Consider the following 14591-nt stretch of genomic DNA (forward strand, 5'->3'; position numbering starts at 1 on the left):
TCGGGCCAGCCTTCACCTTTGGCCATTACAGCCCATTCTATTAGGAAAATGGCGGCCTCCAAAGCCCGAATGTCAGGGGTATTCCTTCATGAAGTTTGCAACGCTTTTTTTGTGTGTGTGTGCAAGTTTTGTCAGGTTTTATGTCTTGGACATGAATGCCCCTGGGTCCAGAGTTCTCAGGTCATAACCACAGCATCTCGTTCCCAAAGCGTCATTGACGCAGCGCGAGTTGGGAACGTCTATAACCGTAGTTCCCTGAGAAGGGAACGAGATGCTGCGTCACTTTGCCATACGTCCTACATCCCTGTGATTGACTTGCTTCGGCTAAATCGAAGCTAACGCCGGTCAGACCGGATATGCTTTTATCCTTTCCTGGTCATGACGTTCACTCTCGCCATTGGACTAGTTGACACAAGTGCTTCAGACGCAATCCCGCGCGGTCTTCCCAAAGCGTCATCAACGCAGCGTCTAGTTCCCTTTTCAGGGAACTAGTGTTACAGTCGTAACCTGAGACGATTTTTTAAGTCAACTAATATTTTATTTTGTTTCAGCTTTATTTCAATTAACTGAAATGCTTTGAATAGTTGTAGTTTTAGTAAACGATAATAACAGGTATAAGTGTGTAAACACGCTGCAGCCCGACTGCGTGTCAGAAGCACGTTAACATCGACACACACAGCAGGAATGAGAACTGACTGCGTAGCTTAATGGCATCTGGTCTCGGCAGACGAGCCGTTAGTTGGTGTCCCGCGGTAAACAAAGCCTTTACCTGAGTGAGAGCCGTAGCTGGAGCTGAGGAGCGCAGACTCGGTTGAGGGCCCGTCGAAGATCTCAACCACATCATTAGAGCTCGTCTGGAAGAACAGAAACTGGCCGAAGAGAACTGTAGTGAGAGAGAGAGAAGAGACTGTAGTGAGAGAGAGAGAGAAGAACTGTAGTGAGAGAGAGAGAAGAGAACTGTAGTGAGAGAGAGAGAAGAGACTGTAGTGAGAGAGAGAGAAGAACTGTAGTGAGAGAGAGAGAAGAGACTGTATTGACACAGAAGAGGAAAAGAGTCTTCAAAACAGGCAATAAATACAAACATTGACTGCTGTGTTGCGCTCGTTGGTGTGTAAGATCTGAGTACAATGTGTTCACTTCTCTGAGGGTCCGTACAGCATCTATAGAAATCTTTCATCAGTCGGCGTCACTCCCAGAGGAAGGGTTTTGCTGAGATGCTGTTCTTTCATTGGATGAAAATGTAAGCAAACATGACCTTATTAACTTTAAAAGATATATAGACAAACTGAGATGAAAATACAGTAATAGATGAATGTGGATCGATCATATGTTCTTGGAAGATTTTGATAGATCTATCTATCTATCTAGAATCAGAAACAATTGATATATTCCAAACATTTCCCAAACATCTCCTTTATGAAGTGTCTTTCCTCTGGTTGAACCCCTAACAGAAACGGCGTTCTCCCATAGTGGCTTTCAAAGGGACCTCGTGTGAAACAAGCAGTCCTAGAGCTAATAAAACTATGAGTATATGACATCTTCAACATTATAGCTCATATTTCTGTCCCGCCTTATAGCAGTGTTCCCAACACAATCATCACTTATTGAATTCAGTAATAACCAGCCCTACTAAAGTCACCGCACAAAAGCCCTAACAAGAGATTCAAACTTCTGCAGGGAAATGCCATAAATTAATCTCGCAACTCCAAATAAAGCTATAAAACCAGTGGAGGAGTCGATACAGGAACTGTAAAGAGAGTAAGTGAACGTGTTTCGCCCGAAGGCCTCAGAACACAGTCTGCCTCCAGGCCATCGGCGAACATTAGACAGATGATAAAACACCAGTGAGGAAAGGTGAGAAAAACACGGCCATATGTTTGTCATTTCCTATGAATAATTCACAATCACTCTTGCTCTTTCTTTCTACTTTCAGGCATTTGAAGGAAATGTATTTCCTGTAATTGGATGAGGTACGGTAGTTGCACATTTGTTTCGTTTGAAAGCAGCAGAAAACAATTTCAGCAACATATGAAGTTCACCTGAGGAGGTGAAGCAAAGATAACGCAATACAGACACACAACACTGGGACTCTCTGAGATCTGATACTGAAGGTTCATTACTAAACATCATTTTTTAAATCAGTGTTTCTTTCCTGTTAAAATAGCTAAAAATTACATACATGTACAGTAGTGGCCAAAAAGTGATTGTGAAAGATTTTGTAAGCATATTGTGTAGTTGTGCTTGGAGTTGTTTGTTTTATTTGCGATAAAAATGCAACGAATCATGAAACATTTTGCCAATGTAATTTTTGGCCAAAAATTATGAACTGTATGAAAATATGAGGGAGTGTCAGAAAATATGGGGGATGCAATAAATGCTAGAAAATATGGGAAATGCAATACATTCAAGAAAATAGGGAGGGTGTAATAAATGCAAGAAAATATGGGGAGTGTCAGAACAAATGAGGGACGCAATAAATGCAAGACAATATGGAGAATTTATTAAATGCAAGGAAATATGGGAGATGCAGAAAATATGGGGATGCAATAAATGTCAGAATAAATGGAGGATGCAATAAATGCAAGCCAATATGGATAATTTAATAAATGCAAGCCAATATGGATAATTTAATAAATGCAAGAAAATATGGGAGAGGCAGAAAATATGGGGGATGCAATAAATGCTAGAAAATATGGATGATATAATACATTATAATTACATCTAATAATAATATAATTACTTTTTCTTAATTTTATTCACTAATTCATCTTAATTTTGTAAAGTGGCCGTGGTGACAGATCTCTCTGAGATTAAAAACCACACGTTCGCTGAGACTGTTTGTGACACATTCACATGGTGATGGTTTGACTCATGAATATTAATTTGGTGATCCTCGACATTGAACTTCCTGGAGTGCCCAGGAACTAATTAATATTCATGAGACAAGTCTTAGCTATCGCTTACATTCCCCAATGTTTTCAACCTTTTTACCCTTGTTTTTATAAATATTTCAATACATCTCCAATAAGTATTAACATAGAGATGAGATCAGAAATATCTGCACTTCAAAAGACAATTTTTACAGCATATATTTGGTTCAAAATCCATCTTTTTTCATAACTGACTGTTAACCATGAATTATTTTCACTCACTGGCATTGACTAAGCAAACAGTGTTTTCACTAATTACATCTTCAATCAGCTCTCTTTTAACCACCTCTATTATCAGCAGTCAATAATGAAAATTTCAGAGGACGAGATGCCAAAGCCCTCTCGGGTGTGCGGTTTGGCAAGCTTAGCCAATCTTATTACAATACAGGTACAGGATATTAGTCCGCAAATCAATATCATGCATCCATTGCACGATTAATCCTGACAGACACAAAGGATGCTGGGTAATTGGGTCTTCTGTTGTTTTACACAAGAAGCGTGTGGGGTTTGATCTTCACACAATGTCAGATAAGCAACACTGTTCTCCACACACACAGGTCACACACGACTCTCCCCCGAGGACTGATAAATTAAACACGAGTCATGCAGGAACAATCAGAATGATCCGAACACTAGAAAGCTCAGCCTTTTCAACTGGTAATGGTTTATTAAGTCGAGGAAATGGCACTGCGGTTGGCAAGGCAACCGCTTCCCATCTCGACCCGGAAAGCTAATCCAGTAGACATGTTTCCAGCTGAGGTCAGGATTGTGATGTAGAAGGGTAATGGTGAACGTCTGTTCATGTCCTCATCTGACAGCGCCTTCGGGCTAACACCAGTGAACAAATAAATCAGCGATTGTTTCTTCTCAGACGAATTCTGCTGTCTAAGATGATGGACCAACAAACGCAGCTTCTTTTGTAGCTGGCTTGGCTTCAGAAGTGTTTTTCATTTCAAATTGTTCCATGTTTTCCATATTTTGAAAATGAGCCAAACATCTCTGAGATCAATCTGATATCCCCATATTTTCTTGCATTTATTCAATTCTCCATATTGTCTTATTGCATCCCTCATTTTTTCTGACACTTCCTATATTTTCTTGCATTTATTGCATCCCCATATGTTCTGCATATCCTATATTTTCTTGCATTTATTCAATTATCCATATTGTCTTTCATTTATTCAATTCTCCATATTGTCTTGCATTTATTCAATAATTCATATTGTCTTTCATTTATTCAATTATCCATATTTTCTTGCATTTATTACATCATTCATATTTTCTAGAATTTATTGCATCCCCATATGTTCTGCATATCCTACATTTTCTTGCATTTATTCAATTCTCCATATTGTCTTGCATTTATCCAATTATCCATTTTTCTTGCATTTATCACATCCCCATATTTTCATGCATTTATTAAATTCTCCATTTTATCTAGCCTTTATTGCATCCCCATATTTTCTGGATCTCCCATACTTTCTTCTGCATCTCCCATATTTCTCTAGGATATAATATAGGATATGTTCTGCATATCCTATACTTTCTTGCATTTATTAAATTCTCCATATTGTCTTATTGCATCCCTCATTTTTTCTGACACTCCCTATATTTTCTTGCATTTATTACATCATTCATATTTTCTAGCATTTATTGCATCCCCATATGTTCTGCATATCCTGTATTTCCTTGCATTTATTCAATTATCCATATTGTCTTTCATTTATTCAATTCTCCATATTGTCTTGCATTTATTCAATTATTCATATTGTCTTTCATTTATTCAATTATCCATATTTTCTTGCATTTATTACATCATTCATATTTTCTTGCATTTATTGCATCCCCATATGTTCCGCATCTCCCATATTTTCTTGCATTTATTCAATTCTCCATATTGTCTTGCATTTATTGCGTCTTCCATTTTTTCTTGCATTTATTAAATTCTCCATATTATTTTGTCTTTATTGCATCCCCATATTTTCTGCATCTCCCATAATTTCTTGCATTTATTAAATTCTCCATATTGTCTTGCATTTATTGCATCCCCATATGTTCTGCATCCCCATATTTTCATGCATTTATTAAATTCTCCATATTGTCTTGCATTTATTGCATCCCCATATTTTCTGGATCTCCCATCCTTTCTTCTGCATCTCCTATATTTTCTGCATCCCCATATTTCTCCCATATTTTCTGGATCTCCCATACTTTCTTCTGCATCTCCCATATTTCTCTAGGATATAATATAGGATATGTTCTGCATATCCTATATTTTCTTGCATTTACTAAATTTTCCATATTGTCTTATTGCATCCCTCATTTTTTCTGACACTCCTTATATTCTCTTGCATTTATTACATCATTCATATTTTCGAGCATTTATTGCATCCCCATATGTTCTGCATATCCTATATTTTCTTGCATTTATTCAATTCTCCATATTGTCTTTCATTTATTCAATTCTCCATATTGTCTTGCATTTATTGCGTCTTCCATTTTTTCCTGCATTTATCACATCTCCCATATTTTCATGCATTTATTAAATTCTCCATATTGTCTTGCATTTATTGCATCCCCAAATGTTCTGCATCCCCATATTTTCTGGCATTTATTAAATTCTCCATATTGTCTTGTATTTATTGCATCCCTCATATTTTCTGACACTCATGATAACCGTGTCCTCATCACGTTCTCCTGTTTCCTGTCAGAACTAAGGTCCACACAGCGTCTGCTCCTTCAACAACAGAGTCGGCGGGTGATCAGAGAATAACTAGACCTTAATGCCGACAGAATGATGGGAAGAAAGGAATCGGCCCGGAGCCGGCTCCGCGGGAGACCCGATGCTACACCTCAATGCTAACACACATACAACTTCAAACACTAGTAGACAACATGAATATAAACCCCCGGCGCTCTGACACCAACTCCGTGTCAATTATTCAAGGCGGTGCAACAGACAGTAACAACAACACCGACGACAAACATTAGCGCTAGCAAAGCGCTGGTATTGGTACAGTTAAAACTCTGTGACTCATCTCTCAGGAGTACGATTCTTCCCAGCGTGTTTCTCGCTAGGCTAAGCCGCAGGCAATGTTCACACTGGCTTTCCAGCGACAGTCGAGGAAAAGTTTTGCACTTAAACAACTCTGGATCTGCTTAGCATTCTCCTCTGGCCCTGTCTCGACTGCTGGCCCACATCGCTGTACAGAGAACAATGTATGCTCATTTTATTTTGGTGTCTGCTACAAAAAACATGATCTAAACGTGTTTCTCATACTATACAACTGTGTTTGAGCTTTCCAAAAAAGCCCAGTCTGCTCTGATTGGTCAACCAGTACATTATAAAAAACTTTTATTTTTTGTTATTTTTTTTGCATTTATTAATTTTTTTATGTCTTGCATTTAATGCATCCCTCGTTTTTTTCTGACACTCCCCATACTATCTTGCATTCATTGCATCTCCCATATTTTCTGCATCTTCAATATTTTCTTGCATCCCTATTTTTTTCTGACACTCCCCATATTTCCTTGCATTTATTACATCATTCATATTTTCTTGCATTTATTACATCCCCTATATGTTCTGCATCCCCATATTTTCTTGCATTTATTCAATTCTCCATATTGTCTTGCATTTACTGCATCCCTCATTTTTTCTGTCACTCCCCATACTATCTTGCATTTACTGCTTCCCAATATTTTCCTGCATTTATTACATATTATCTTGAATTTACTGCATTGCTAATATTTTCTTGTATTTATTGCATCTCCCATATTTTCTTGCATTAATTACATAATTCATATTATCTTGAATTTACTGCATTGCTAATATTTTCTTGCATTTATTGCATCTCCCATATTCTCTGATACTCCCTCAACTCTTTGACTTGGGTCTTAAAGAAAGTTCACCCGACTCGTAATAAACACATTGCGTTGTCACTCATGTTTGTACAATACCATCTTCCTGACAAGACTTGAACGCACCAGTTTTGCGTTGAGGCTCTGCAGGTCACATGCACAAACAGCAATATTTCACACTAAAGAAAAGGTAAAATGAAAAACGCATAATAGGCGCCTTTGATTATGCGTTCAGAGCTCGCTTCTCCAACACTGGCTTTCATGTTAATTGCATTAGCCTGCGGTTTGTTTTCTGTTTTGGAGATTGCCAAGGTGGAACAAGCCGACGCTCAGAGATGGAAACGGGTGATCGCGTGTGTGTGTGTGTGTGCGATGGCTTTGTTGAATCCACAGATACACACGTGGGTGTCTGTAGTCAGTCGTGTGTTTGATGCGACACTGGCCCGCGGGCACGTCCTCACACTCGTACACACACACACACACCCCCGTACCGGAGAGCCACGTGTCCTCGGGCCAGATTCCTGCGCTCACGCTCTCTGGAACGTCTGCCACCAGTTTAAGGGGGTGTGAATTTTCATTGTTGACAGGGAGAAAGTTGGGATTAGCGTGAGCAATGCAACTATACATCCAAGACACTGAGATTGGCATAAAGCGACCCGAGCCCTGCATAAAACACGAAGCTGTCTGCTGCGGTTTACATAGATCTAATCGAGTCTCTAATGCAGTCGCTCTCACGACGCTGCCAAGGTTTCTCACACGCTGGAAACACTCGGGACTCGGGAACAACGGGAACAGATTTTCTTCCGTGCCGCTCAGATGCGCAGTGTACGGTTGGTCGACAACTTTCTATAAACACGCGCGCGGGAGTCTAATACGTGCGATTCATGCCTAAGGCGCTCGTTTGGCAGCTGTGAATAATTCAGTTTTCCTTTCAAAAGACAGATGCTGTTTAAAAAATGTCCAGATTTATTATTTGTGACAGAATAATTAAACATTAAAAGCTGGCCAAAGAAACGGAGAACTGCCTTATTATTCCGTTCAAAAGGTCCTGTATAATTGACGAGCTTAAATGAGAAATAAACACTTCTGACAGTTCTTTTCAGAGACAGGATTATCCCTCAGTCTGAGCACCGACGTCGAACTGATCTCCAACAGAGTGCATTTTTAACTACATAAAACCTTAATTGAAGTTTTGGTCATTAAAGTCGACATGAAAAACATTTTACTTCCATAATTGGACATGATAGTCAATGAAAAAAAGAAATGCAAATATGACCTTTATAGATTGACATGCTTCAAAGAGTCTTTGATGAATTGAAAGTTAAAAACACTTTATTTCAAGTCTTTATGTGTAATGAATTATAAAGGTATTCATAATGTGCATTAAAATGCATTCCATCTTTTCATAAATAAACCAAAGTTAACATGCATTATAATATTGTTCCGTTGTTTGTCGTGTGTTTTAATGCATTATGATTTCTAATTATATTATAACTGTGGTTGAAGTAATCCATAAGTGACATTACAAGGCATAATTAATGCATATAGAAAATACTTTTATAATGCATTATATATAAAGGCTTTAAGTAAAGCGTTACCGATATGTTTTGTAACATTACTCGTGTACCTTTCTTTGAATTCATTTTAAGCAAAGAAAAATAGTTTTAAACATGAAATGGAATGTCATTCGCCAGTTATTTGCATAAAATATTTCTACAAACATACAAAAGAAACTGTCGTTGTCAGAGACTAAAAACACAATGGAGTGAAAGTCACTAGTCTGACCATGTTCTATTTTAAATCTGAGGAAGAAAACTCTAAAAGTCTAAAAGTTGAGATGTTTTTTGAAGAGTTGAGAACTTGAGTCATGTTTGATGTGATATTTTAAGAAGACCTTCAGCGGTCGGTGTTTTCTATTCTTTCTTCTTAAAGACAGTTAAATCATCAGAATGCTTTTATGATCAAGTGAGACGCCTCACGGCATCATCCCCAAACTCTTGCCATTCAGTAGAGTTAGGACTTATTAATATGAACTGAAGAGGGTTTGACACTGATAAAAGACATGAAAGAAGGGCTTCTCGAATAAATGTTAGGATGTGTGTCTTTAACGCACTTTCACACTTCAGTTTTCTCGGACAGTTCATGGAAGGTTTGAAACTGATATGAAAGTAGTCAATTAAATATCATTACATATAATTTGCCAATTAAAAAATAATGCTTTTCTCGGCACATATGCCGACACTGATGATGCAATCGTACAAATAATGTGTGTAACAAACAGTATGGGGGGGGGGGGGGGTGTTATCTAACTCCGCTGTGGACCAAACAACCAAAAACATTAATTAAATGCAAAGTCAATAGTCAGGTTATTATAAAAATAATAAATGCATGCAATATTTCCAAAATGGGAGTGTCTGAGAACACTAGTATGCATTTATTGCATACTAGTATTTATTGCATACTCCCATATTTTCTTGCATTTATTAAATTCTCCATATTGTCTTGCATTTATTGCATCCCTCATTTTTTCTGACACTCCCCATTTTCTTGCATTACATCTTTCAAATTTTCTAGCATTTATTGCATTCCTCATTTTCTTGAATTTATTGCATTCCCATATTTTCTGCATCCATATATTTTCTTGCACTTCTCCATATTGTCTTGCATTTGTTGCATCCTCCATTTTTTCTGACACTCTCCCTATTATCTTTCATGAATTGCATCCCCATATTTTCTTGCAGAGAACACTTGACATTTTATTGTAGAAATGTTTAAATTCAATGAAATATTAATATATGGTTACAAAGTAATCGTACTGCACTGATATTATCGGATGAGAACAGAACTTGATCTGAATAATGATTGTCTTCTGTAGAGAATCTGAATTAGTCTCATCTTTGATGAAGTTGTTTGTTCATTGATTCTGTTATTTAGCTACAGAAGCTTTTGAGTCACATCTCATCTCGTTTCATAGGCTGGTCAAAGTACAACGAAGTGACATTTGCGTCAGCCCACGACTGCAGTATAACATCTCTATAGTCCGAGCCGCTCTGAAGAGTAGAAGTTTCTCCGGTTCACATAAGGTCACTAAAACATTCTCCTTCGTTTGATCCTGGACGCCTCGGCCTCTCGCTGTGCACAGTCGATGCCGCTTGTTACAAGCAAAGCTAAACAAATATAATGTGTATGCATAAAATATGAGGCTCTGAGATCTAAACATGATCTCAGTCACCCCAGAGACTCGAAGCACAAACCCTTTCAGAAGTCGTGATCCTGGCAAACCAGACCGTCTGAGATTCAGATTTGAGAAACTCTTTTAGACTAAAGGATTGCTGGCGTTGCGCATACACACATGCGCATTTCATCTGTGACGGCTGTGCCTATTCAATCACAGCAAAAGCAGTTCTCAGAAATGAAAAGAAAGAAAATGTCCCTCATTAAACGGGTTATTTTCACAGCGGCACATGCATGCTCTGTATACAGTCTCCCATCATAACCCTGATGGTGATGTGTGTTCATGTGCGGTTCTTACCGAACTCTCCCGGCACCGAGATCTCGTACACGCAGGACTGGCCCCCGGTGTAGTTGCGAGGGTAGTTGGGGGACAGAACGGTGCCCTCGGACCCCGTCGACCGGCTCCCACACGGAGCTGGAGGAAACAATAATATCCAAGACACATCATTACAGACCAGTTTTACATGTCGATCAGCTGTCTCTCTTTATTTCTTGTTTTAATGCATTTTAAATTTAAATAAAATGTTCTTGATTATTTTTATATGCAAGCCGCCATTACTCTAGAATCAATTCCCTCTATTAATGTCCTTAAAAATTATAGTCTGCACTGAAGGAATCATGTTGCTGTTTTCAGTGGTCTTTTGGATGGATGTATGGATGGATGGATGGAGGGATGGATGGATGGATGGATGGAGGGATGGCTGGATGGATGGAGGGATGGCTGGATGGCTGGATGGATGGACTGATGGATGGATGGATGGATGGATGTATGGATGGATGTATGGATGTATGGAGGGATGGAGGGATGGATGGATGGATGGAGGGATGGCTGGATGGATGGATGGACTGATGGATGGATGGATGGATGTATGGATGGATGTATGGATGGATGGAGGGATGGATGGATGGATGGAGGGATGGCTGGATGGATGGACTGATGGATGGATGGATGGATGGATGGAGGGAGGGAGGGAGGGAGGGAGGGATGGATGGATGGAGGGATGGATGGATGGATGGAGGGATGGATGGATGGACGGACTGATGGATGGATGGATGGATGGATGGATGGATGGATGGACTGACTGATGGATGGATGGATGGATGGATGGATGGATGGATGGATGGATGGACTGACTGATGGATGGATGGATGGATGGATGGATGGATGGATGGATGGATGGATGGATGGACTGACTGATGGATGGATGGATGGACGGACTGATGGATGGATGGACTGACTGATGGATGGACGGATGGATGGATGGATGGATGGACGGACTGATGGATGGATGGATGGATGGATGGATGGATGGATGGACTGACTGATGGATGGATGGATGGATGGATGGATGGATGGACTGACTGATGGATGGATGGATGGAGGGATGGATGGATGGACTGACTGATGGATGGATGGATGGAGGGATGGATGGATGGAGGGATGGATGGATGGATGGACTGACTGATGGATGGATGGATGGAGGGATGGATGGATGGATGGATGGATGGATGGACTGATGGATGGATGGACTGACTGATGGATGGATGGATGGATGGATGGATGGATGGACTGACTGATGGATGGATGGATGGATGGATGGATGGATGGATGGATGGATGGATGGATGGATGAATGAATGGATGGATGATGGATGGATGGATGGATGGATGGATGGATGGATGGACTGACTGATGGATCATTTATACTTAAAAACATTGAAAATCTGTGCAGGAACAAATATCAAAGATAATTTGAAATTAAGCTGAAATAATAAAATATAAATTTTAGACAAAATAATACAATAATAATAAAAAAATCACTGATGTGATGCATTGTTTTCTGTAATTGTTATTTCTGTATAAATAGGATTTTGGCACATTAAAATTGAAAGTGGTTTAAATGTACATTTATGATTTATTTATTTACTGTGCCATCTTTGTAGAAAAATTGCATGCTGACATATGTTCATGACGCGTTTATGGTCTTATGCTGATAAATCCAGTGTGTAGTTACATTACAGCTGAATAATATAGCAAATTATGAACCCTTATAAAAGTTCTTGCAATAAACACATTTTTTGCAAAACTGCCTTGTAATGTTAGAGTTAAAGCAAAATATACTGACACTTCATTTAAAAACATGTACATATAGCATAAACAACAGCTCCAGTTATTCTGCCTTGGGGCCAAAACTAAAGATTCCCCCTTGTGCAGAAAAACATGTAATAAGCCACAGATAGGAGACTACATCTCATTTTCTAAACAGATTTGTCAAAAACACCAAATACATAAAATAAAGTAAAACTTTGACTTTGTGGAAAGTGGAGAAATGAGTTTAACCTGAACTTAAAGCATGTCGAACAATGGCAACATACAGTAGGGTGTAACTCTATATAAAGTGGGCAATATTTATATATTTTATATATATATATATATATATATATATATATATATATATATATATATATATATATATATATATATATATATATATATATATATATATATTAATTAGATCTAAAAAATATTATGTAATTAATGTAGGCCTATATTAGATATATTAATAGCATTGATAGCAGCGCTCAGACATTCATCAACCAGAATTATAGGCATGATAATAATACTTTTCAATCTTAAACTCTAAAAGACCGTCTTTATAAGATCCAGTCAGGGTTCAATCATCGATTAAAGGGCGGTTAGAATTATTTCTCCACAATAAGAGACACACTTTAGCTTAATGCACGAGAGATGGGCAAATATAATTGTGGCAAAAGTGTGATAAAAAGTGATTGGGATCTAATGGAGCCGGCAGAAGCTTTCATCCAGTCATACGACTCTATGAAATATAAATCTTTCTTTCGAATGACATTTATAGCCTTTGACTTGCACAAGTGGGAGAGCTTCTGCGGCGTTTGCATTATTTGATGTGAAATCCAAAGTCTGTGTGTGGGTTTATTTACCGCTTATCCCACAATATTCTGCGGGGAAATATTAATTCCAGATGATTAGCGAACAAGACGCTGTGACAGAGTCAATACATCAGAGCGCTAAATCATCCGCTCCTGAGTCAGAGCACTGCATGTGACTCATGTAATGATTGCTCATCTCTGCGTCTGACAGGAACAGTGTTTACCATGTTCACCGTCACTTTAAACATCGTCCAGCGCCGCCGCTTCAGACGTGCACACGTGCCGTATCACACTCACACAGAGCAATGACGTGCAAAAGTTGGTGATTGTTCATTCCTAATGATTGGCTTTATGATTTGAGATGCACACTGAGGGACTCGTACGCAAATTATGACATTAAGAGACGGGGGTGAAAACTTTTGCACAGGATGATGATGATGTGTAAATCATGTTATAAATCAAATTATTTCATGTAGTACCGACCCTTCATAAGAAAAAGATGATCTCAAAATCATACAGTCATCGTTGGAAAGGGTTCAGAGGATGCACACATTATTGAGAATTACTTTGAAATGGTCGTTTGTATAAATTCAGCTGTAATTTTGGTTTGTGGAATAGCTTCAGGAAATTACTAAAAAAAATTTTTATGATCCCTCTTATTTTGAAGATCATATATATATATATATTCTATTATAGTTTTTATTAATATTTTGAATTAGTTTTTAAATAGTTTTTTTTATTCTTCTTTATTAATTATATATTTTTTCTAATAGTTTTTATGTCTATTGATTTTTATTAGAGTTTTAGTTTGAGTTATTTTTGTACATCACATTAAACTAAATGAAAATGAGAAGTGTTGCTTTGGCAACTAGATAAAATAAAATACGTTTATATAAATTCAATATTATATATAGACATAATAATATATATCTAAATATATAATAAAACATTTTTTTTTATGGTTTTAGTTTTTATTTTAGTCAACTACACACACACACACACACACACACACACACACACACACACACACACACACACACACACACACACACACAAACACTCTCACTCAGTCACACACACACACACGAACATACAAACATGCACAAACAATCACACTCACTCACACACACAAAGAAACATAAACACAAACACACACACACTCGCACACAAACACACGATGACACTGGCACACCCAGACACAATCACACTCGCTCACACACACACACACACGCACAGATAATCACATTCACTCACACACAAACGCACACACAAACGCACACACACACACACACACACACACACACACACACACACACACACACACACACACACACAATCGCACAGAAAAACACACACACAAACACATGAACACACAAAAATACACTCACACAAACACGCACACACAATCACACTCGCTCACACACACACACACACACACACACACACACACACACACCACACACACACACACACACACAAAGTTTGATAAAGCAGAGATGCCATTATATAGAGCAGAGCAGAAGTATATTGTGTTCTGACTCTACTTGTGAAGAAAACTCCTCAAACTCCCAGTAATTCATACACTCTCCACACACACACTCTGCACACACTCTCCACACACAGACACACACACACACACACACTCTTGCACACGGTG

The 14591-nt window shown here is 38.4% G+C and overlaps 1 protein-coding gene across 2 annotated transcripts in view; it reads right to left on the bottom strand.

The window, feature by feature from the left end:
• The window catches only part of csmd3a (CUB and Sushi multiple domains 3a), a 331891-nt gene that overhangs the window by 148034 nt on the left and 169266 nt on the right, over window positions 1-14591 (bottom strand). For both annotated transcript variants that reach the window (XM_079894353.1, XM_079894352.1), the window contains exons 31-32: window positions 10324-10440; window positions 770-883 (exon numbers count right to left, since the gene is read on the bottom strand). In XM_079894353.1, the coding sequence (XP_079750479.1) occupies window positions 770-883; window positions 10324-10440 (231 nt within the window). The remainder of the gene's footprint in view (window positions 1-769; window positions 884-10323; window positions 10441-14591) is intronic.

The sequence above is a fragment of the Squalius cephalus genome, assembly GCF_949319135.1.
Source record: "Squalius cephalus genome assembly, chromosome: 15".
NCBI lineage: Eukaryota > Metazoa > Chordata > Actinopteri > Cypriniformes > Leuciscidae > Squalius > Squalius cephalus.